The 24,167-nt window shown below is 42.6% G+C and overlaps 1 protein-coding gene across 3 annotated transcripts in view; it reads left to right on the top strand.

Annotated features, from left to right (window-relative positions):
* The window catches only part of SARNP (SAP domain containing ribonucleoprotein), a 136,073-nt gene that overhangs the window by 14,493 nt on the left and 97,413 nt on the right, over positions 1-24,167 (top strand). For 2 of the 3 annotated variants that reach the window (XM_073613944.1, XM_073613946.1), the window contains exons 2-4: positions 7,147-7,246; positions 8,939-8,985; positions 13,390-13,466. In XM_073613944.1, coding sequence (XP_073470045.1) covers positions 7,147-7,246; positions 8,939-8,985; positions 13,390-13,466 — 224 coding nt within the window. Of the gene's footprint in view, positions 1-1,959; positions 2,206-7,146; positions 7,247-8,938; positions 8,986-13,389; positions 13,467-24,167 lie in introns of all 3 variants that reach the window. The other variant, XM_073613945.1, reaches the window with a different exon arrangement.

Consider the following 24,167-nt stretch of genomic DNA (forward strand, 5'->3'; position numbering starts at 1 on the left):
GTAAACATTGTATCCTTCAGGTTTTATCAGATTTGGCAGGCTGCCCAGGGAGGAGAGAAGTCCTTTACAGAAGATTTCAGGCAACTTGCACTGACTTCTATTATGATGCCGATTAAGTAAAATACACCAAATATCGGTTGACCTCTAGTTAACACAGTGGAATGTGCAAACGGGCAAGCCGGGGGAACTGTCAGCATGGAGCGTGTACGAGGTGTAAGAGTACAAACACATTTGTACTTGTTGTTATAACTGTGTTTTAATAAAGCCCATGTTACAATCAAGTGACCCGCTGTATGTGCTTTTTAAAAAAATATGGTGCTTCATACCTCATTTCTCAGCGTGTGTGTGTGTACAATACATGCTGCTCATGTGACTGCCCGGCCCACCTCTCTCCTCTCACGTCTCTCCAGATGTCAGCGGAGAATTCTCAGTCCCGCTCGCCTCTCCTGATCTGATAGCGACAGTCAGCGGGCGGGGCTGAGAATTCTCCGCTGACGTCAAGAGAGATGTGAGAGGCGGGCCGGGCAGTCACATGAGCGGCATGTATTGTACACACACACTGAGAAATGAGGTATGAAGCTGCATCACTTTTAAAAAGCACATACAGTGGGGCACTTAATGTATTGTAACACAGGATTTATTAAAACAGTTATTTTAACAACTATACGCTCGGAGCGCTCTCCCGGGAGGGGTCGGGCAATTCTGGATGACGTCATCCGGCAATCGATTTTTCCAGTCGTATGCAGCGATTAATTTCAGTAATCTTAGTTTCTACATGAACCTCTTCGCTGTTCTGAAACCGAACAGCAATGTTTACCCCATCCTAGATCTTAACTCCTTGGCACTAGGCGTACGCAAATATGCATTAATTGCTGCCAAAACACCTGTGCCGAGAGCTTTCAGGGTCACGTGACAGCCAATGTCTGGTCACATGGTCTTAAGTCCCGCCTCCCGCCCTCATAAACCTCTTATAGGGGCGGGAGGCGCCATCCCTAAGAGGTTAAAGGAGAAGTACAGCCAAAACTCATTTGGCTGTACTTCTCCTGTGGATCACATTCTGCACTCCTGTGACCTGTTTTCAGCTGACGTCACAGAGCCGGTCCAGACTCGGCCAAGATCGCGACAATGAAATTGGGATCCGCCCACATTCCTGAACTGTCACACGGCTCAGCCTCTCAGCGGCCAGTCCCACCCCCTCCACAGCCCAGTGCTCCAGTGAGTGAGTGGGGGGGGGGGGAGGCAGAGCAGAGAGCAGTGACTGACAGTCCCCAGCTCTCTGCTCGGGAACCCTGAGAACCAAGCAATCCTTGGTGTTTGATTGCTCAGTTCCCAGTGTTAGAGCTGGCGAGGGACCATTGCTTCATCCATTTAGGTAAGTATGATTCTGCAAAAAAAAAGTCCATACTTCTCTTTTAAGTTTCTCTGAGTACAGAAATTCTTGATGGAATCCGTGCAGTCAGTGGTTGCCACCCTCCAGCACGCCATGGCGTACATAAATCGGGAAGGCACCAGAAGTCAGGCTGCTCAGGAGGAAGTGGATCTCATCCTGTCTTGGGCAAAACTGTTCCCATATTGTCTGGTACAAAACTTCGCAGGCAGATATTCTTGGCAGTCTACAACTGTCTTCGGGCAAGTAGGCTCTTCACCCAGGGTGTTCAAGGAGCTCTGCCATTGGCATTCAGGGTCCCTGCGAACCTGGACCGATTCCTATTTTAGCACCAGGAAATATCAAGCATTCACAGTGGATACTCTGCTGATGCCTTTTTGCCTTTACAGCTTTTATCTTGTATGCTTCGCAGGTTTCGAGTGAAGGGCATTCTGGTGGTTCTGATTGCCCCAGCCTGGCTTAGCAGAAAGTGGTACTCTGATATTGTAAACCTGTCAATGGACAAACCATGGACCTTTCTGGATCAACCAGAAATCCTATTGCAAGGTCTGATCTTCCATCTTTCTTTACAGTTGTTGGCTGGCTGTTGAAGACTAGGAAGGCGACTTAAAAGATTTACCACAGGACTTGGAAGTCTAATTTCATCTGGCATGAATTTCGGGAAATTCTTCCCCGTATCTGGAGTTAAGGGATTGGCCTTGAGTACCGTCAAGGATCAAATTTAAGATTTAGGCCTTGAATGTCCTCTTTCAGAGGCAGATTGCTTCACGTTCTTAGTGCATGCCTTTATGCAAGGAGTCGTTCATATTGTTCCAATGGTAAGACATTGTGTGGCCTCAATTTTGGTATAGTTTGTATTGTAGAAGTCTCCTTTTGAACCTATCCAGGATATCCCTTTAGTCCTTCTGATGCAAAAGGTTATTTTTCTGTTTGCCATTACTTCAGCTTGGAGAGTTTAGCAATTGGCTGCTTTTACCTGTAAGGAACCGTTCTAAGTGCTTCACCATGTGAAGGTGGTTCTGCGGCCTCAGCTGTCCTTACCTGAATTGGTTTCCTTATTCCACCTTAACCAAGACATTGTGTTGCCGTCTTTCTGTCCTAAGTCTCAGATGTTGGGGATAAGGCACTACACACCTTGGTTGTGGTTCATGCTGTCGGGAGTTACCTGAAGTCGACTGCTGCAGTTTGTCAGTCTAATTCCCAATTGTGCTTCCTGAACTCCCTAGGAAGGGTCACACAGCTTCCAAATACACCATTTCGCTATCGGTTAATAGTCTAATGGTCCCATTGTATGTAGCATTGTAGCCACTCTTTTGCTTACTACCGAGATGGACTCCCACATAGCATGAATAATTTGACACAAATTTGTCGCAGTGTTGAATTGTAAGTCTTGTTAAAGCGGGGTTCCACTAAAATTTTTAACTTAATCTTACCCCCTCATAGATGTTCAAATGCCGCACGAAAATTTTTTTTATCACTATAATTACCTTTATATTGTACTTTATTGTGGCACTTCCTGTCTCTCCTCCCATGGGAGTAGGTGTGTTTATTGCCTTTCCCCGGCGTCGCACTGTCTCCTGGGAGCTTAGTGTCAGGCTTCCCAAGATTCAGTGCGGAAACAATGATCATGCGCGTGAACAAGCTGTGAATGAACAGCATTCACCGCATCCCAGAAATCAATGCTTGTGGGCTTCACATGCCCACAAGCAAGATGGAAACAGCCAGCAACACATTTTTTAGTTATTCTTCAGTACGAAAACAGACAGAGGCGGAAATATTACACCCAAACTGTGAGTATTATTTTGGGATTAGCAAAGTGTCTCAATGACCTAAAAAAAAAAAAAGATTGGTCGCTGGACTACCGCTTTAACTTGCTGCACATTTTCACTGGCAAGTTGTACTCTTGCAGAGCACTTGAAACACAAGTTCTAGTTGACACTTTTCCAAATTCAGCCACAGTGACCCCTGTGGTGGGATGACTATTGTACAATATACCAAGGGTCTAGAAAAGGATCCCCCCCTCCTTTCAATCACATTTTGTTGCTTTGCAGCAACAGTTGTTGTTTTATTCATCTGGATTTACTAGTGCAACTTATAACATCCAAGTGAAAGATATAAACACCAACGTGTCTGAAAAAAGTAAAAAACAATCACTGAGTTGGAAAAAGGATCACCCTTATGTCAGTATTTTATTGAACCACCTTTTGCTTTAATTACAGCCTTTAGTCTCTTTGAATATGTCTCTACTAACTTTGCACATCTAGACTTTGCAATATTTGCCACTTTTTTCTTTGCAGAACTGCTCAAGTTTGGTTAAGTTCCTGCGAGCTGGGAACCATTATCTCTCATCTCCTATAGTCGGTCCCATCCCCCACAGTTAGAACACACACATAGGGAACACAGTTAACCCCTTGATCACCCCCTAATGTTAACCCTTTCCCTGCCAGTGACCTTTTATACAGTAATCGGTGCATTTTTATAGCACTGATTGCTGTATAATTGTCAATCGACCCAAAAATTTGTCAAGTGTCCGCCATAATGTCGCAGTCTCGATAAAAATTGTTGATCACCGCCATTACTAGTAAAAAAATAAATACTAAAAATGCCATAAATCTATCCCTTATTTTGTAGACGCTATAACTTTTGCGCAAACCAATCAATATACGCTTTTTGCAATTTTTATTACCAAAAATATGTAGAATACATATCGACCTAAACTGAGGAAAAAAATAGCTTTTTTTTTAAAAAAAAAATTGGGGCTATTTATTACAGCAAAAAGTACAGAATATTGTGTTTTTCTTTTTTAAATTGACACTCTTTTTTTGTTTTATAGCGCAAAAAATAAAAACCTCAGAGGGGGTGTAAGGAAACAGGATCAATGGCTCACATCTGGTGGCAATGCCCGACAATTAAAAAAAAAAAAATTATATATATAATCTATCTATCTATCTATCTATCTATCTAGAGAGAGATAAAATATATATATATAGAGAGAGAGAGATAAAATATATATATATATATATATATATATATAGAGAGAGAGAGATAAAATATATATATATAGAGAGAGAGAGAGATAAAATATATATATATATATATATATATATATATATATATATATATATATATATAGAGAGAGAGAGATAAAATATATATATATATATATATATATATATAGAGAGAGAGAGAGATAATATATATATATATATATATATATAGAGAGAGAGAGAGATAAAATATATATATATATATAGAGAGAGAGAGATAAAATATATATATATATATATAGAGAGAGAGAGATAAAATATATATATATATAGAGAGAGAGAGATATAAAATATATATATAGAGAGAGAGATAAAATATATATATATAGAGAGAGAGAGAGATAAATATATATATATATATAGAGAGAGAGATTATATATTTTCAGCAAAGAAGCTAGAGAATAAAATGGAGATTGTTGCAATATTTTATATCACACAGTATTTGTGCAGCAGTGTTTTAAACGCACGTTTTCTTTGCGCGAGCTCGCGGGGACGGGGGCGCTTTAAAAAGTTTTTTTTTTTTCCTTACAGTAATAGGTGGTAACAGGTACTTTTTATGAAGGGATCGGGGGTCTAAAAGACCCCCGATCCCTCCTTTGCACTTCAAAGTATTCAGATCACCGAAAACGGCGATCCTGAATACTGTGTATTTTTTTTAAATCTGCGCCATTGGCAGCCGAGTAAACGGGAAGTGACGTCATGACATCGCTTCCGCGTTTACAATTAGAAGGCTGGAACGAAGCAGCCCACTGCTTCGTTCCAGCCCGCCCCCAGAGGCAGCCGATTGGCCACCGGGCCTCCCGATCGAACGGGAGGCCCGGTAAGAGCGGCGGGAGGGGGGAGATGTCCCATTCCGCTCCACTGGTATAACAGCCAAGTGGCTTTTAGCTGCATCGGTTGTTATAATCGGATAGCTGATTTTATACGGTTTAGGATTGCACAATTCTTTTAACAATAAATATATATACATATTGGCTCCAATGGCTGTTCCTTTTAAAAAAGGAATTTCCAGGCTTTTCTTTCCACTAATTTTGTAATGCTCGTCATTGGCCTGCTGTGGAGCTACATAAGAGGCCTGTTTTGATGCTACATGTACCAAATTTCCTTGCAGTCACTGAGATGTGGCCATCATTGTACGCACTTTCTACTTCAGTAGAACAGAGGTCCCCACCCCGTGGGCCGCAGACGGGGGTGGGCGGCAGGCGTGCGAGCACAACCTGCACTGACGCCCTCCAACCACCTGAGGGTGCCCACTCCCCTTTTCCCTGCACCACTTTTCGGCCGGAAAATTATGACCACAGTTGCCATAATAACACCAGGCTCAGTGCCCGACTGCCCGTGACAATGCTCAGTCCTTGCCTAATTCACCACAACATAACAGATGCTCTCGTTCTCTATGCAGGATCCCCCCCAGGTTACAGGCTGCACCCTCAATGATTTTAGCTCACTGATTTATATTTCACTAATGATCTCTATGCAATTAGCAAATGTCTACATCAATTAGCAAATGCCTTATGTGTACATAGGCTCTGTAAAAATATATGCACGTTTCACTGATGTAGAGAGACGTGTAGTCAGTGAACAGGTACAAATGGGGCTACTTCGGGGTATCTTTCTTACCCACTGAGACATCCTCCTTTTTAGCAGGATGGGGAAAGGCAGGCTTAGATGATGGTCAAGGCCCCTATAGGAATTGTGCCAGGTTCACGGACACAGAGGTGGCAATAGAAAAGGTAGATTTACATTTTTACAGGAAACTTATGCTGGAAAGTGTTGGCATCAGCTGTTAGGGATTGTTTTACTCTTGAGTACTCTGCAGGGGAGAGAGGGGACCACTGACTATGGATGCACCATAGGACCATATGGGTGACGTCACTGCTTCGAGGCATTCACAGACATTGAACGCTCTATCCTTTCCCCTGCATCTGCCATTGGCTGACACCAGGGAAAACACATGACTGGAGCGAGCAAAAATAGGTAAGTATATACATCTTACACAGGTTAATCAATAGGGGGGGTACACACCTATGCAGTTTGCTTTTGATCTGTTTCTGCAGTGCTTTTTGCTGTGCGTTTTGATTTTTGTGCACGTGATTTTGCTGCGATTTGCGTTTTTGGATTTTTTTTGGCCAATTTGTTGTTGGGCAGATTAAAAAACACAAATTACTGCAAAAACGCATTACATACTTTTCTGCAGCTTCTCTATTGAAGTATATTGAACCAAAAAAAGCACAGTTTTGCGTGAACCTGTCCCATAGGAAACCATGTAAATGAACTGTAGTGCATTTCTGCAAAAAGTACCAAAAACACATAGATGTGAACCAGGTCTAAGACGTTTAGTAACATAATGGGGTTAAAAAAAACTAAAATTAGCCCTTTATAGTACAAAAAAATGCAGATAATCACTACTGTAAGGGGTTAATTTTTTTACTGTAGAACTGTGAAAGTAATATTTGCAGTAGAGATTATTTGCTCTTTTTGTACTATAAAGGGCTCATTTTAGTTTTTTTTTTTTTTTTTTTTAACCCCATTATTTTAGTGGCCGATTAATCGATTATGAAAGTAGTAATCGATTAATTTCATTGTCGATTAATCGATTAGTTATTTCAGCCCTATTAGACATTGATATTTGACTGTACTGTACTTTAAAATATGGTTGAATATAATGCTGAGTTTTCCAATTTCTTTTTGTTGTTTTTTTTATTTCTGCAGCTGGCAGAACTCAAACAAGAATGCCTGGCCAGAGGTTTGGATGTGAAAGGGAATAAGAGTGACCTGATCAGCAGGCTTCAAGCATATCTAGATGAACACGGTTGGAAAAGCTCAAATTCTGTTCATTTATATTGATGTTAAAAATCTCATATCAAATGACACACATTTTTTTTTTTTTTTTACCTTTTCTTTTTTCACTGTTCTTCTTCTTCCCTTTTTTTTTTTTTAAACGGTGTCACTTTTATTCCTATTACAAGGAATGTAAACAGATCCCTTGTAATCGAAAAAAAGCATGGCAGGACTACTTAAATATGAGATCTGGGGTCAAAAAGACCCCAGAACTCATATTTACACTTAAATGCAATAACAAAATAAAAGTAGTTTGAAAAAAAAAAAGTCTCTCTTTAAGAGCTATGGGCAGAAGTGACGTTTTGCTGTGGCTTCCGCCCTGCAGTGGTATGGAGCCGGGTGGGGGTCATCTTCCCCCTCACTCAGCTCCATAGCTAACACTGAAGAGGACCCAATCGCCTCCGCAGCTGCCGGCGGCTCCGGTAAGCGGCATAGGGCACCAGAGCGAGGGGGGAGCTCTCTCCCACTGCCGTTAAGTGATCTTGCGGCGATTCCGCCGCAGAGACCACTTTTATCTGAAAGCGGACCGCCCGCTGAAGAAGAGGATACCGGGGTTATGGCAGCTAGCTGCTGCCATAACAATGATATCCCTCATCAAAATGCCGCCGTATTCTGGTTAAGTACATGTTTGTGCATATTTTAAAAGAAATCTACCTCGTTTTTATCTTCACACCATATTCTTTCTATCTCACGGAATTCTATATTTAAATTCAATTTGAAGAAAAGATGTTATGTGAAAGATAAGGGAATCGAGTACAGAACTGTAAGGCCTGTTTCACACGGGCGGCTGTTCTGCCGCCGTTTAAAGCATGTTTTGTTATTTTGAACTTCCAATACTCCAGGCACAGCGATCACTTGCAGTTGTACATTGAGATTAGCTGCGTTTACGTGCGTTTCCTTGCGGCTGTGTTTAGCTGCGGTGGAACGTTCTTGCCATTTCTGATGTGCTTCCTGTTGTTTTTCTTTCCTCGTTGCCACTGCTATCCGCAGGCGAAATAGTACACTGCAAAAGACATCTGTGCGGCTTCATGCACAGATGTCTATTATAGTCGCACCTGAAATCTGCAAAAGTAGTGGAGGAACTACTTTTGCAAATCGGTGTGGCGCCGCAAAGTCAGTGTCGCACTGATTGGAATGGTGCCATTGCCGGATATGGGCTGTGACTTGTCATGCGATTTGACCTGTCCACTGTTCAGCACTCCAGTGTGAACGAGTGCTGAAGCACGATTTTTATTTTTTAGCAAAAAATAAACCCAGTGGTGAATAAATACCACCAAAAGAAAGCTCTATTTGTGTGTAGTAAAAAGTGGGGAAAGTGAAAAGTAAATGAAAATCACAAATTTGGGTTGCCCCAGAAAGGGAATAGAGGGGAAATCTTCCAATGGGGACACGATTTTTGGTGACCTGGCAGGCCTCAAGGGATTCCCATACATTTTTAGGGGATTTCCTCTCACTGCCTGCTTTGGCTATGAGACAGGAAGTGAGAGAATCTCCCTAATGGGGGACATATGACAAAACAAAACAAAAAACTACAGGAGTTATAACCCTCCCTTACTTTATCCAAAAGAATAATTTTGCCTATAGTTCTACTTTAACACTTAGTCATTCTGCATTTAAAATGAACATAGTCTTAAAATGTAACATTTCCTTGTTTACCCAACAGCTGAAGAAGACGCCAATGAAGAAGATGTTCTAGGTGATGAAACAGAGGTAATACAATTTTTAACCACCTGCTGTCTTTTTTTTTTGCTAGAAAATTACTTGGAAACTCAAAACATAATTTCCGAAGACCGAGGCCCTGGGGAATAGTATTGTGGTTGTTGCCATTTTTTATGTTGCACAATATTTGCACAGCCATTTATGAAACCTTATACAAAACAAATAAAAATAAATTTTAATGCACACAATTATAATATAGTAACCACTTATTTTTTTTTTTTTTTTTGGCAAAATATAAAAAGATAATGTGGCATCAAGTAAATAGATACCAAAGATGTCAGTATTTAACAATGTTGCCTAAAATTAGTCAGTTTAGAGTTAAAACATGAGCTATGTCGCTAAAATTATTGCTCTCACTCTGACATTCGTAGAAGTATCTCACATGTGTGGTACAATCACTACTTCCATTAGCATGCTGGACCTATGTGCACCGGGGGGGGTGCTTTTTTTTATTTTTTCCTGCATATTTTTTAAAATTTTGGATAGAGTGCAGAGGGATTAGAATGCTTGTCAGCTTTTATTGCTGTCTGTGCCCGTACCCTCCTCCTATTTGTCCTGTTTACCATTATTACTGAAAGTAAAAGAAAATCCCAAATTTAAGGCTGGTAGTCTCCAAGAAATTCCCTTAATTTGCAGAGAACACAGATTGTGTTTGATCAGATGTGTTCCCAGCTGTAATGGCTAGGGAAACACCGCCCTGTAACCAAAAGTGACAAATTCCTTGTCAATTCCGGCTTCACTAGTCAGAGGAGATCGGGGACGCTGGGGGAGGGAAGGGGGCGAACGAGGCTCCAAAGCGCTGTAAAAGAGAGCCGCCCGCCGCCACTATGAACTGTATGTGAGTCGCACAGGAACACTGGGTGATTAACATGCAGTTCTATGCAGTATGATTTCAGCCCTATTCATTTTGCATAGGCTGAAATCTCACTGCGCCAAAAGTAGTGCATGCACTTCTATTTGAAATGCACAAACCGCATGGTACTTTTGTACCATGTACTGCATTTGCGACCTGTGTTTGGGGTGGTGTTAACATTGCACTGACCCCCACAGCAGATCGCAAAGCCGGTGTGATTGGAATGTGGTGCACGAAGCCACATGGGAATGCAGCTTTCCCGCACTGCATTGTAGTGTAAACAGGCCCTAAATATATTTTCATCAATGCAAGCAGTATAAGTACCCAAATAAGCCACTCTCATTCCCTGTACAGCAGAGTTCAGTTTGAAAGAGGGAGAAGCAGTAAAGGAGCCTTTCAGCTGTGCTGCAGTGCTTATGTGCTAACAGGGATCATGCTGGTAGAGAGAAGAGTAACATAAAGTTGAGCTGGTCAATGTGCTCCTCCTCCTTTCACTGTCCAGGTACAGACTGAGGGAGGGACAAGTCCTGTAAATTTTACTTTAAAAGAGAAGTAAAGGATTTTATTTTTTTGCTGAATCATACTTGCCTCGGCGAATGCAGCATGGGTCCAGTACCGAGCAATTGAACACTGCCGATCGTTTGGTCTTCAGAGCTCCGTGAGCAGAGAGCTGTAGACTCTGTCAGTCACAGCTCTGCTCTTCTTTTTCCTCGCTCACTGGAGCGCTGATCTGTGGAGGGGTGTAGCAGCCATCTCAGGCTCTTAGCGGCTTGCTGAGAGGCTGAGCTGGGTGTCAGTCCAGGCACCTGGCGGATCCAGATTTTATTGTCGAGATGTCGCAGTGCCTGGGCTGATATTGGTGATGTCGGCAGAGAGCAGACTTACGCCCACTTTCTGCTGAAAATGGGTCACAGGAGTGGAAAACGAACTGCACTCTTGTGATCCATAGGAGAAGTCCAGCCAAACAAGTTTTGGCTGGACTTCTCCTTTTAAAGGATAAGTTCACCTTTGGGAACAAGTTACATGTTCCATCCATTTTTAGGGTGAAACATGTTCCCACTCCTGCAGCATCACCCCAATCCTCTGCATCTAGTGACAGCAAGCAGGGATCTTCTCCCCCCACTCGCTGCCACATCATTCATTCAGAGTCCTGTGAACAGGAATCTGCAAGTTCTTGACATTCTTTGTGGCTGTCAGTTTGAAGTTCTCAATGAACCACCAAGGCCATTGTTGAAGTCTCTAGATAGTTCATTGTCTGTTCCTGTCAGAGTGTAACTGCCTGCCCGTACGAGCAAACAGATATACTGACAAGTCTGTATATCTGATGATTGCAGGTGCAATGCTTTCCGGGCTCCTAGTTAAAAAAAAAAAAAAAAAAAAAAAAAAAAAAAAAAGAATACCTGCAAAAAGATGTGCATTTATTTATTTTTTAAAAAAGATGAACTTATCCTTTAACTGCAGCAGAGAAAAATCAGATCTCCTGTCCTGCCAGACAGGGCTGTGCTATGTGGCAACGCTGTGTCGCCTTAAAGCTGAACTCCAGGCAAACTACCAAATACACAGTTAAAATACATATAAAAGAGCTGTTTTACATGTCAAAGGAGTTGTATTTCTATCCATCAGGTCCTGAGATTTACAAAGCATAGCACAGCCAGGTTGATGACTTTATTTTTTTCTTCTGCGGTTTGGCAATAAAACCTGGTAACTTCCTAATCCCCCCCCGCCTGTGTTTGTGATTGGACAGTAAAGGATTAGTGATAAGTTCATCACTCTTTCCATTTGTCAACATGTTTCTTGTCGGCAAAGGGGTATGAAAGCTTCTTTTGTGCCTCCTCTTCTCCCAGTCTAAGTTTTGCTATACGGAGGATTCCAAAAACTGATACAAAGTCTCCAAAGCTCTAAGTGCCATATCTTTCTGCTCCTCCATTCCTCTGTTATCAGCAGAGTCATTTCTGATGAGTTCTCTGACACACGAGATAACTGTAGCTGAAAATTTGTGTCGGGGAGGGAGCTTAAAGGTAGATAAGCAGAGAGCTTGTCTTTTCATAATATAGTTCTGCATGTTCCTTTGTTTCTCTGCCTATGTGGTGGATCAGCTCACATACAGCTCACATACAGTGTATGCCCAGACTCCACACCCCCTGCTGGAAGAGGAAGAAAGATTTCTAACACAATGTGCACTTTCTAAAGAGTGTAGAAAGGCGAGGTCAGCAGATATACAAGTAAAACTTATGTAGGGAGATTTGTTTCATTTCTGTGTATCATCTGAGGCTATTCACCTCACTGGGTATAGGAGAGGGTTTACAACCACCTTTTAAACTAGTTACATTTCAAAAATTATATTTTTTAGATTTTAATTAAATTAAGTATGATTGTAAAAATAACTGCATTAGCCTTGTGTCTTTACATCTGCCTGCAATTAAGTCTTAAGCATTGTCCATCATTATTAACCCTTTTGCTGCCAGGCCTGTACATCGTATGGACCCGACAGCGAAGTGGGGGTTTACTCTCAATCCGGTTTGCTCACACTCCCTCCCCCCAGTACTGGCACACTCTGCTTGCCCATCTATGGGCCCTAAACCTTCATGGAGAGAAGAGCAGACACACATTCACACTCCACCCCTTCTTGCTGTGACCTGGAAAATCATTTTGCAAAATAAATAGTTACACCGACGCGCATTAAATCAGGACCCCCCCCCCCCCCAAAAAAAAATTGACACCCCCCCTCACATATATACAGTTGTGCTCACACAGTTGATTGATAATAATAGCTTCAGCCAAACACTAACCATGAGTGAAAAAAGTTTGTGTTTATTCATATTCTCTGAAAAATGGTCAAGAAATCATAAATTCTGCCAGGGTATGTAAACTTATGAGCACAACTGTATGCACTTACGAACGCATGCGCCGGGGGCGCTTACGCAAGAAAACGTCAATTACAATAGACATGTTACATATAGCTGCGCACACCAGAGTGAGAGCAATAAATCTAGCACCAGACCCCCTCTGTAACACTAAACTTAAACTGATGGACCTATAGTGGGCCTTTGAAGCGTCGCCTCTAGAAAATATAGAGTACTGAAGTTTGTTGCCATTTCACGGGTGAACACAATTTTTAAGGTTTGACATGTTTGGTATCTGGTGCAAGCTCATCTGTTATATTTTACCAAAAATATGGGTTGTTTATTGTGATTTTTTTTTTTTTTTTTTTGCCCTAGAATTCACTTTTAGCGTGTATGTTACTAAAATTTTTTCGTTTCCTAGACCTTTGCGGTAATATCGTTGGACATGACAAATTCGAACTACCACTATTTTATTCTCTAGGGTGTCTGCTTTTAGAAAATATATAATGTTTGGGGGTTTTGTGTAATCTTCAGGCCTAAAATTATTGTTTAAATATGTGTGCAAAAAAGGCTCTGCCAAAGAAAAGGTTAAAATACTGAAACCTATTAAATTGATTTGTAAAGCTGGATGTATTGTAGCAGTTCCGCAGTGTTAGAAAACTTTTGTTTTAGAGATTTTATTATTTTCTATATTTTCAGGAAGAAGAGCAAAAACCTGTAGATGTTCCTGAGAAGAAAGAGGAGGAGGAGGAGCCTTCTGCCAAACCAGGAGAAATGTAAGATCAATTATCTTGTCATCTTTAGAACCTCCATTTGGAGGGTTGGCTTTGCACTATTTTCCTAAGTTTGGAGCTGAAAGCATTTAACTGCACAACTCTGTAGCAAAAGTACCTTGAGGCCAACTGTCTGAAAAGTCTAATCTCATAAATAAACCACGCTGCTCTTCATAGACAAAATATAAAGCACGACCATAACGGATATGCTATAGCATTACAAAATAACATTGAGGCTAAATAGTCATAAACTGTAAATAAATCCAGGTAAGGCCCCTTTTATGCGGGCGCCTCCGCCTGACGGACTCCACTTGCAGAGCGGAGATGGACCCAGTTCCGCTCTCCTCTATGGGGAAATTGGGTGAAAACAGACCGCCTGTCCGCTTTCATCTGATCCACCATACATATGGAAAATAGGACCACCATCCATTGGGATTTTGCGGACAGGATCTCATGTCAGCGGACATGTCACCGCTGACATCCGCCGCTCCATGGGGAGACTGAAGGGTCCGCCTGAAAAACTGATAGACCGACCTGATCGGACAGCCTGTGTGAGAGGGGCCTAAAAAGTCCCAGATCAAGTGCTCGTGCAGTTGTAAACAAAACAGGTGCTCCACTTTTCAGTGCCTCCAGTGTATCCATACAGACAATCGCCACAAGTTGTTGACCTGCTATTGCTAGTCAGGTCAGTAGTGCTTATGTTTGGGAATATACCCCTAAGTCTCCAATGCCTTGTTCCTATGGGTCCTTCTCAGATGCTGTACAGTCATGCACGCAAATAAAATACCAGGGAGGGTCTCGTAGCATAAAACCGTTCGATTTTATTAAAACACACAGAAATATTGTAAAAAATTTACACTCTCATTTGTAGGTGCCTATAAGAACCAGCACTGGGTATGTGGAGTAAAAATGGCCACAGCTGTGCATGTATAGGAAACCAGCGTGTGCCCCAACAGGAGGATACAACATTTTTTCACTGGTTATATGATTACTTAGCCTTAATGTTGTTTAGTTTCGCTATAGCATGTCTGTTATGGTCATGCTTTATATTTTGTCTATGAAGGTTTAGAGCAGCACGGTTTATTTATGAAATTGGCTTTTGTATGCAGTGTTTTTGATTATATAGCACTTGCTTTAATCCGCAGCAGCTAAATTTACAGGAATGATTTATTTACACATTTTATGCACTTAAACCTATTTCCTGGGCACGAGATCTTTTTAGTTTTTCTTTGTTCCAAAAAAAGTGCCTCATTTGAATGTATTGCACTGTGTCAGAATACACATTGCACTATGCTGTGTAAATTGTAGCATCGTGGGAAAGTTTTGCAGGTTATTACCACTGACAAAGTGCTCTTAGCGTTTGATAACACTCCGATCAAATGGAGAAACCGTAGGTTTTAAAGTGTGCAGCTGTTGAACTCGCTGAATAAAACCTTTGTAACACTTCACCTGAATTTTTTGCAAACTAAATTTCTGACATGGAAGAAGGATTCCCTGAACACTGTTGTCTGCCCACCCCTCCCCTACATCATAATGATATTGCATGCTGAGGTTGAGTAGCCAGAAAAAAAAGTTTTCTGATTTTCAAAATTTTTCCCATATTTCTGTTAGAAAATTTCTATATACGATGAACTTTTTTTTTTTTTTTTTTTTTTTCTTGGTAATACTTGGGCAATGTGTGACATGTTTGGATGCAAATATTGCTTAGCAAGGCTTACACAGAATGTTTTTCTTCATATTGACTTGTACAATCTATCCTCCAACTTCTACAAAACTGATTCTTCTTTCCTTGCTTCTTTTTGTTCCTTTTGGCTGTGGATTTATGTACGCAAGCAAATGTTTATTTCCACTGCCTTAGGATAAGTCACAAAGCTGCATGATTCAGGGACCATGGCAGAGCTGAGTTGTATCCCAAAGCAACAGAAATAAACTAACTGAAGATGTTGTATGCATCACAAATAAACAACATTTAGTGATGCTGTTTTATTCAAATATGTTTTGGTTTGCGCTGCGTGCGCTTCCACAGTGTATTTTTCTCACCATTGTTGCACTAATGTGGTCATAACATTTCTCCTGCCATGGGTGCTCCTATGATACTTATACTGGCAGGGAATCTGTAATGTTTTCATTCTATGTATCCTACCATGGATGCTTGCACATTGGGGTCCTCTAAAGCTCTCATAATATTTTTCCTGGTGGGTGTTTTATGACGTTTATGTAATATTTATGTTATGGGTGCTTTTTAATATTCTGTCAGGTGTTTTCTGTTCATGAAATAGTGATCCTGCTATGTGTTCTTCTGCCCTATATATCCTGACAGGTGCTCTCTAATGCACATTTAATATTTATCATGCAATGGGTTCTCAAGTTCTTGAGCTTGTCATACATACGTACGTAATTGACATTTTATTTACAATACCAAGTAAATCCTCTTTAGGCATATTGATTAAATTTTGACAGTATACCAAAAAAATTTTTGCTGGGGGAAATACTACATTTATTCACACAAAGGTAGAGTACATTAAAAAATTTCAACAAAAAGTGCAATAAGCTAATTGTACAGATCTATGGATACTGCTGGCAGCTGATGAGTTAGAAGAAGCCAAAAGATTATACAGATGTTTTGTATAACCTGAGCATATTGATCAACCTGTGGGGTTTCACTTCTATGCTGCAAGTATAACTAAATGCAAAACTTTTTTGTTTTGGATGGAGTGAAGATGGATTAGAACACCTGTCAGCTTTTGTTGTTGTCTGTGCCCCTGTTGGGGAGATTCCCCCTCTCTATTTCTCCTGATTACCATTATCACAAAGTGAAAGAAAATCCCAAATTTTGGGTTTTCCCCAGAAAAGAGGGGAAATCTTCCAATGAGGACACTAGTTTTGGGGGTCCCCAAGAACTGTCCTTAGCGTAACGTCAGTCTTTTTTTTTATTTTTTTATTTTTTTCAACTTTCCATCTATTAAATCTTCTGCCCTTGTCTTAACTTTGGATAGTAAAACATTTTTTCTCCTATCGTCTTCCAGGACAGCCTCTGAGACATAGGGCTCCTCCCTCCGGGACAGGAAACACATTCACCCAAATTGTTTAAAGGCAGTCCTCCAGACCTTCCCCTTCAGTTTTTTGTGTTTCCTGCTGGATGGGTAGAAAGCATGTTGGGAACCTGGGGAGCTCCATGCTCAGGGCTGTCCTGTGTGAAATCTGAAGTTACCTTCTCTGCCTCAGTGGCCATCTGTCTAGCCAGGGAAGAGAGGGCTTCTGGTCCTGCTACTGCTGCTGTAAGACTCAGGGACTCGGACCCCTGACAATGTGGCGTGATCCCGTCCCCATTACGCTGGTTACCTCATTCCTCCGCTGCCATTGGTGACCCCGGTCCGATGGACGGGCGGCGTCCAGCTCAGTTGCAGGGTGCATGTCTGGTGGATCAAAGCGGCGCCTGTTCACCTGGTAGTTCTGGGTATGAAGTTCGTGCTTCAGAGGCGAGGCTTCTGCGCTCTGAGAGGAAGTGGTGTGATTGATTACTTCCGGCAGAGCTACATCATCAGGAGGCGCCGGAGACGAGGTTCCGGTCTCCTGAGCAGGGCGAGTGGACGTGTAAGGCATCCGGAGCCAGTGACAGGCCCAGCAGAGGCTATGGCAAGCTTCTCAGGCGGTTGACTCCGTTTCTGGCACTGGCACCTCCCAGGTAAGCGTGGTGAGGGGTGACCATGTCTTATTCTTGGGGGGGGGGGGTCTTTTGACCAAATGTCCTCCTCTGGGTGGGGAACCACAGGTGAAGGGCTGGGCTCTTCCTCCGTTTAATCCCAATCACAGTGGTGGTGAAGGGCTGGGGCAGGCACTTATGGGTATTTTTTCTTTTTGGGTGTTAGGGTAAAACAAGGCCCAGATGCAGCCCCTAGGAGAAGATGTGCAGTTTGCAGGTCAAAGTTAGGTTTCAATTGGGAGAAACCACTTTGCCCTGAATGCGTCAGCAGTTTGGTTAAGGACGATTTTATGACAGCAAGTCATAAGATCCTTACGTCCGTTAAAGATGAGATTGCATCCACGTTCCAATCTTTAAAGGGATGATGGATAGGATGCAGGGTTCCTCTCTGCCCCTATCCAGAGCAGCAAGTATGCCTGTCCTATCAGAACCTAGTTAGGAGGATAGGGAAGTTGGGGAAAGGGAACCCAGGTCGTTTGCCTCCTCTCAATTGGACTCTGGGTCTGATTCAGAGGGAGAGGAAGATTCCTCCAGAGGGTCTAGGACACCTTGGAGATCAGAGAGGAGTCGGTACAGCTTTCTAAGCACAACCTCATGTATCAGGGGGTCAGTGCACAGAAATCCAGGTTTTTACAAAAGTCCTGGCAGAAGCCTTAACATTAAACAAGGCAGTGGCTTCTATAGCGGACGCTTTCACAGAGTCTGTGAGATTTAGGGCCAGGGCCACAGCTTTAGTTAACGAGGTCAGGAGGGCTATCTGGTTAAAATCCTGGGAAGAGGATACAGTCTCAAAAATTAAGCTCTGTTTTCCCTTTTCAGGCGAATTGTTGTTCGGGAATAAGTTGGAGTCGGTACTCAAAAGGTCAGCCGACAGGAAAAAGGGGTTTCCTATCCCCAAAAAGCAGCAATAATAAAAAAATTTCGTCCCTTTCAAGGGACAAGTGGCAGCAGAGGTGACAGATGGCAGAACAAAAATTATGCAAACAGGCAGGATCAGAGTAAGGGGTAGCAGTATAGGAGGGGGAAAGGAAAAGGTGTGGCTTCCTTTTCAAACCCCTCAGCCTAAGGACCCCTCTGTCACTCAGCCGGCCAGGTAGGGGGAAGATTGAGGGGTTTTTCCCACAATGGCAGACCATTTCCAGCAACTGTTTTATTCTGGATCTTATCAGTCACGGATAGAGAATAGAATTAGTGGGCTGTCCTCCTCAAAAATTTCTTCAATCTTCTACAATTTTACCAAGAGAGAGAGAAAAAGTGGTGGCTATGTCTTCTCTCCTTTAAAATATGCTTGAGGAGAACGTGATAAGTTACATCCCTCCATATCAAAGGAAAGGTGCATTTTATTCCCACATCTTCCTCAGGAAATAGCCGTTCGGCAAATATCGGCTGGTTCTAAATCTGAAACAGCTCAACGCTTTTGTCAAATACAAACGGTTCAAGATGGAGTCCATTTACACCACCAGGGAGTTGTTAACCACAGGAGTTTTCATGGCTTCATTCGATTTAAGGGGCGCATATCTGCACATCCCAATTCGGATGAAGTCCAGACAATACCTTTTTGATTCGCAGTGAAGAACAAGTTCAAAACTCTGTACTTCCAATGCAACTCTCTGCCGTTCAGCCTAACATCATCGCCTCACATTTTTACGAAAGTGCTGGTGTAAGTCTGCAAACTCTGAGGGCAAAGGGGATTCAAATAATCCCTTACTTGGACGACCTACTGATATTTGCAGATTCCGCGAAAGAAGTGGAACGAGACCATCGTACACCCCCAGGAGCTGAGCTGGCTGGCGAATTGGGAAAAGTCACAGCTAGTCCCTACCCAAAGGATAACATTCCTAGAGTACACAATAAATTCGACATTATCCAAAATCTTTCTGATGGCGGAAAAAATCATAACGATAATTACAGAGGCGAGCAACCTCTGCACAAGCGTGGAGACCTCCAATACAAAACATGATGAGGTTTCTTGGATTGATGACTGCGGCCATCCCAGGGGTTCAATGGGCCCAATTTCACATGAGAGCTCTGCAGTCCTTTACGCTCTCTGTCTGGGGTGGGAAGGAGTCTCTCCCAAGCCAGACAAGGATCCCTCAGGAAATAAAACTCATTCAGGTGGTGGCTAAATGCAGAAAATCTCTCAGCTGGGCGTCTTTGGTCGCAGCACCTTCCAGTGACAGTCACCATGGACTCGAGTGGCCGAGGATGGGGCGCCCCACACGGGCGACCAGATGGTACAAGGCATCTGGAACAATCAATTAACTCACCTTTCTTCCAATGCGAAAGAGCTGAAAGCTGTACAAAAGGCCTTGCTGGCTTTCGGATCGTACCCTGATAGGAAAACAGGTATAAGTTATCTCGGACAATATAACTACCGTGAGCCAACGTATACGTTTCCTCCATTTGCGCTCATACCAAAAATGCTACGGAAGATAAGAGCCTCAAGGGCGAAAGTCATTCTAATCACCCCAATTTGCCTCGGAAGGCTTGGTTCCCATGACAGTTAAAATTCATCACTACGGATCATTAAGGACTCCCCTCCATGCCAGACCTCATTCATCAGGGACCGGTTAATTGTCTGACGGCCTGGCTACTGAAAGGGGGCTTTTAGAGTGGGAGAGGCTGTTGGGATAAGTAATAGATACTATCATTAGGAGCTGAAATGCCGCCACCAATACTATATACTACAAGATCTGGAAAAAGTTTGGCGTACAATCAGCAACAGAATCTCGGGCCATATGATCCCGGCGGTTCTAGAATTCCTCCAAGCAGGTGCAGACCTATACCTTGAGGGTACTGACTGCAAGGTTTATGTATCGGCTCTATCAAGCTTCCTGAATCCAAGGCTAGTAGAAGAACCCCTAATCAAAAAGTTTCTAACAGCCATAAGTCAAAGAAGGCCTCCCAAATCTAAGTGGTTCCCCTCTTGGGACTTATCCACAGTACTACAGAGTCTTTGCAGGGAGCCATTCGAGCCACTGGAAGACTGCTCCATAAAACTTCTGACCTTCAAAATGGCCCTTTTTATTGGGTCTTGTCTCCACTAGGAGTGTTGGAGAAAAAAAAAGCCCTCTCAATGACGGAAACATTTTGCATAATATCTCCGGACAAGAATACCCTTTCTCCTGATCCTGCTTTCCTGTTTAAAGTAGCTTCAACTGATTAGAAGAAACAGTAATCCCGTCTTTTTGTGGTAATCCTAAAAATGAGGCCAAGTTTAATAATATAGGCGTGAGAAGATGCACGACTGCATATATCGAGTGCACCAAAGAGTGGAGATTCTCCACGAGTCTTTTCGCCGGTCCCAACAAAGGTAAAAGGGCATCAAAAAATACTATCTGCAGGTGGATGAAGTCGGCAATCATTGAAGCATACAGGACAGCATCTCTACCACCACCAACAGGAGTCAACGCTCATTCCACAAGAGCAGTATCTACATCTTGGGCTGCGCTCCTCCAGATATGCAAAGCGGCAACCTGGTCCAGCTTTCATATATTTGTAAAGCACTATAGGCTGGATGTGCTTGCAAATCAAGACCAGTCCTTCGGCAGGAAAGAGTTGCAGGCTGTGGTCCCACCCTGATCAGGTAGTTCTATTTTGCCCTCTCTGTAGGGCAACCTGGAAGATGACTGGGGAAAAAAAGGGTTATTGCCTGTAACGCTTTTTTCCAGGAATCTTCCAGGACGGCGTCAGTTCCCCCCTTGTTTCGTAGGAATAATTATGTAAAGCTAAGTTTGTTGTGCAGTCTGTAGCTCTCTACTCATAAAGCTGTGAAAACTGAGTGATCGGACCAATGCTGCATCCACCTAGGTAAGTATGATTGGGGGGGGGGAGAGAAAACCCATACTTCTCATTTAAATCAAGACACCTCACTATGTTGCTGCTGGAGCTGGTCTCTACATGGCAGCTTATCTGGATCAGCATTTCCTCATCCTGGTTTTAGAGAGTGCGATACCCAGACTTCTCTGGATTGGACATGCAGGGCTAGCCTGGAATGACCTTTGTGAACTGGGTTTCACTTTTGGTGCTTTGCAGACTTTTAAATACTGGTAAAAGTTAGTACAGTGTGCTTTTCAGGTCCAGAGCTGTGGCATTGTCATTGCTTGCCCTGTCTCTAACTCTTTTGAGTTGGCTGATTGGTCAGAGCACCAAGGGCTGCCTCAATATTTGCACCCCTGGGTGCTTTTCAAATTTCCTGCTAGGGACTGAGTGCTGACATCCTCCACCGGGGGTTGGAAGTATTACCTCGGTGCTGCTTCGGTTTTGCAAAATCACCACAAGGTGCTCCGATTTCTGGTCTGTTCCTACTATCTGCTTACTGCGACTCTTATCTCCCCTGGCCACCATTTTCCTGAGTTTTGAGTAACTGGGGTCTTGTCTCTTACCTTGAGCCTAGTTACGATGCCACCACATGATCACAACAGGTCAGTGTTTAGACACTGAGTCTGGCTACTACAGTTAACTCCAGCTCACACTCTCGTAAGGTTTGTTTTTGGAAGTCTGAAATCAAGTGACCCTGTGGTTATGGGGTCTACCTTTTTAGTCTCCCTTGGCTCCATTGGGTGAGGCCAATTACCCTATCATCAGGGACCTCTACTGCAGTCAAACAAGTCTTTGTTGCCAAATTCACCCTATTTCCCATAGACACATCCTTGTATACCAGAAGATATGCTGGCTTCATCCTCAGTTCTTTCTGGTCCTTTTTATCTCTCTGGTCTGGCACAAAGTTCTAAATTCCAACTAGAGCTGCACAATTAATCATTAAAAAATCGTGATCTCGATTCACCTCCCCTGATCTCTCCTGCTGAGTTTGCCCATTCTTTCATATAAACAAGTGGAGAGATTATCTGCTCACTCTGCTGTCAGAAGAAAACATTCAGGCAGTCTGCCAAGTTTAGAACTTGAAACATTGTATCTAACTTCCTTCTTAGATCAAAGGGATAAACTTCTCTGTGTAAACAAATAACCTGGGCAATCTGCCAAGTTTTAAACAACCTGTAAATGCAGGAAGTTTAACCACTTAAAGTCTAAATCTTTTTCTGACACTTATTTCTTAAGTTAAAATCAATATTTTTTGCGAAAATAATTACTTGGAACCCCCAAACATTAGAGATTATATTTCTCTCTCTCTCTCTCTCTATCTATATATAGATATAGATATAGATTCTCTCTATCTATATCTATATCTTATAAATTTAAAAAAAAGAAACAGTAAAGTTAGCACAATTTTTTTGTTTTAATGTGAAAGATGTTACACCGTGAGAATCGTGATCTATCCTCGTGAAAAAATCGTGATTCTCATTTTAGCCAGAATCGTGCAGCTCTAATTCCAACTCCTGCCTACCCTTCTGAGGGTGTTTGCCATGCACCCTACCCCTGCAATCTTGTTGACTTCTTGGAATCAAATTCCTGAGTTTTTTGGATGACTAAGGAGTCGCTTCAGTTTTTGTAGGCTGTTGTGTTTGAGACTTACCAGAAAAAACCCTGAATCAGCTAACTGGGAGATTTAATGTCTAGCCAGATAATCTTTTTAGACATGGCGTTCTTGTTCTTTGATTTGGGGGGGTCAGGGGTGTAAAGATGTATACAGGACTGGTCTTTTTTTACAGAACCTGTTTTTCTTAGGTTTCTCCTCAGGGAACTGTTCTTTCTAGGGCAGCGGTTCTCAACCTGGGGGTCAAATGATGATTTGCCAGGGGTCACCAAATCCTTGGCTGTTTCTGAAGCCCGCACCGTTCTCCCAGCCTTTTTGTGGCTGCCCAGCAGGGCTGTCCCTGGAGCCTGCAGCTGCCCGCCGTCTGGAGGAGACCCTATCTCCTGATTTCGGCATAGGTGTCACTGCTACAAGACACTACAAAGTCGGAGACACAGTGAGTAACACTACCTGTGATTATAGTTGCCATTAAAAGTCCCCAATACAGTTCTCAGATCAGCAGATGAGCTTGATCAAGAGCACCTAAGTTGGCTGATCAGAACTCCCCGCCAACATTGCCACTCATCCTATCCTCCCCCCCCCCCCCCCCAACCACCACCACCAACACCAAGGAGTAAGAGAAGGAATAAAAATAGAGAATACATAGAAGGGATAGGAAAAGAGGGGGAATAAAAAGGGAGAGAGAGAATAAGAGAGAGGTTATGGGGGGAAAAAAACAAGAAATTAGGATAGAGAGAGATAAAAGGGAAAGAAAGGAGAACAAAGAGAAAGAGTGGTACATCCTAAAATGTACCATAAGGGGTTTTAAAACTGTGCAAGTGGAAGGGACTCAGGGAGCGCTAAATGTCCATGGGTTAGGGGCGCAAATTGCTTGTCTAGCCTTGGGTGCTGACAACCCACGCTGTGAAAATAATTTTACAGTTGGGGGTCTCCACAACTTGGGAAATTTTATCAAGGGGTCACGGCACTAGAGTGGTTGAGAACCACTGTTCTAGGGGTTTGTCCCCATTTTTTGCTGACCTCAGGTTATGGATCTTTTAAGCTCTACAGTCCCTGTGGAGAATCCCCTAAAGTCATTAAGACATTCACTGCTGTCAATGGATAAAATTGCTTGTTATTGGTCCTTGAGCACTGATTTGATCTATTGATGCCACCAGGTGTCAGAAGCAAATGTCTCGCAATGCAATTTGGAATTTGCAGATGTTAAGGACTTTCACTCTTTTGGGTTCTTTTGAAATTGCAACTTTTTGACTACCTGGAAGAATGACAGAGATAGCAAGGGTCTGCTGCTATGAGAGAGATATCTATCTATGTTGGGGAATTTGTAGCTCATTGGTAGCACCAAACAGTGAGTTTACTCCATGCCAGAAGTACATTGCAGGGCTTTTTCTGCCCATTTATGTAAAACCAAAGCAAAAAGTTCATACTTGAATAGTTTTACCATCAATGCAACAAAACATAGAATCCAGCCTTGTGTCTCTTTGCAGCTTCATTGCTCAGACCTCATGTCTTGGTCTTCCAAACCATCAAGCATACAGTCCCAGTGCTTGTGCACAAAACGTTGTAC

Source organism: Aquarana catesbeiana, linkage group LG02, assembly GCF_042186555.1.
Source record: "Aquarana catesbeiana isolate 2022-GZ linkage group LG02, ASM4218655v1, whole genome shotgun sequence".
In the NCBI taxonomy this organism is placed as follows: Eukaryota; Metazoa; Chordata; class Amphibia; order Anura; family Ranidae; genus Aquarana; species Aquarana catesbeiana.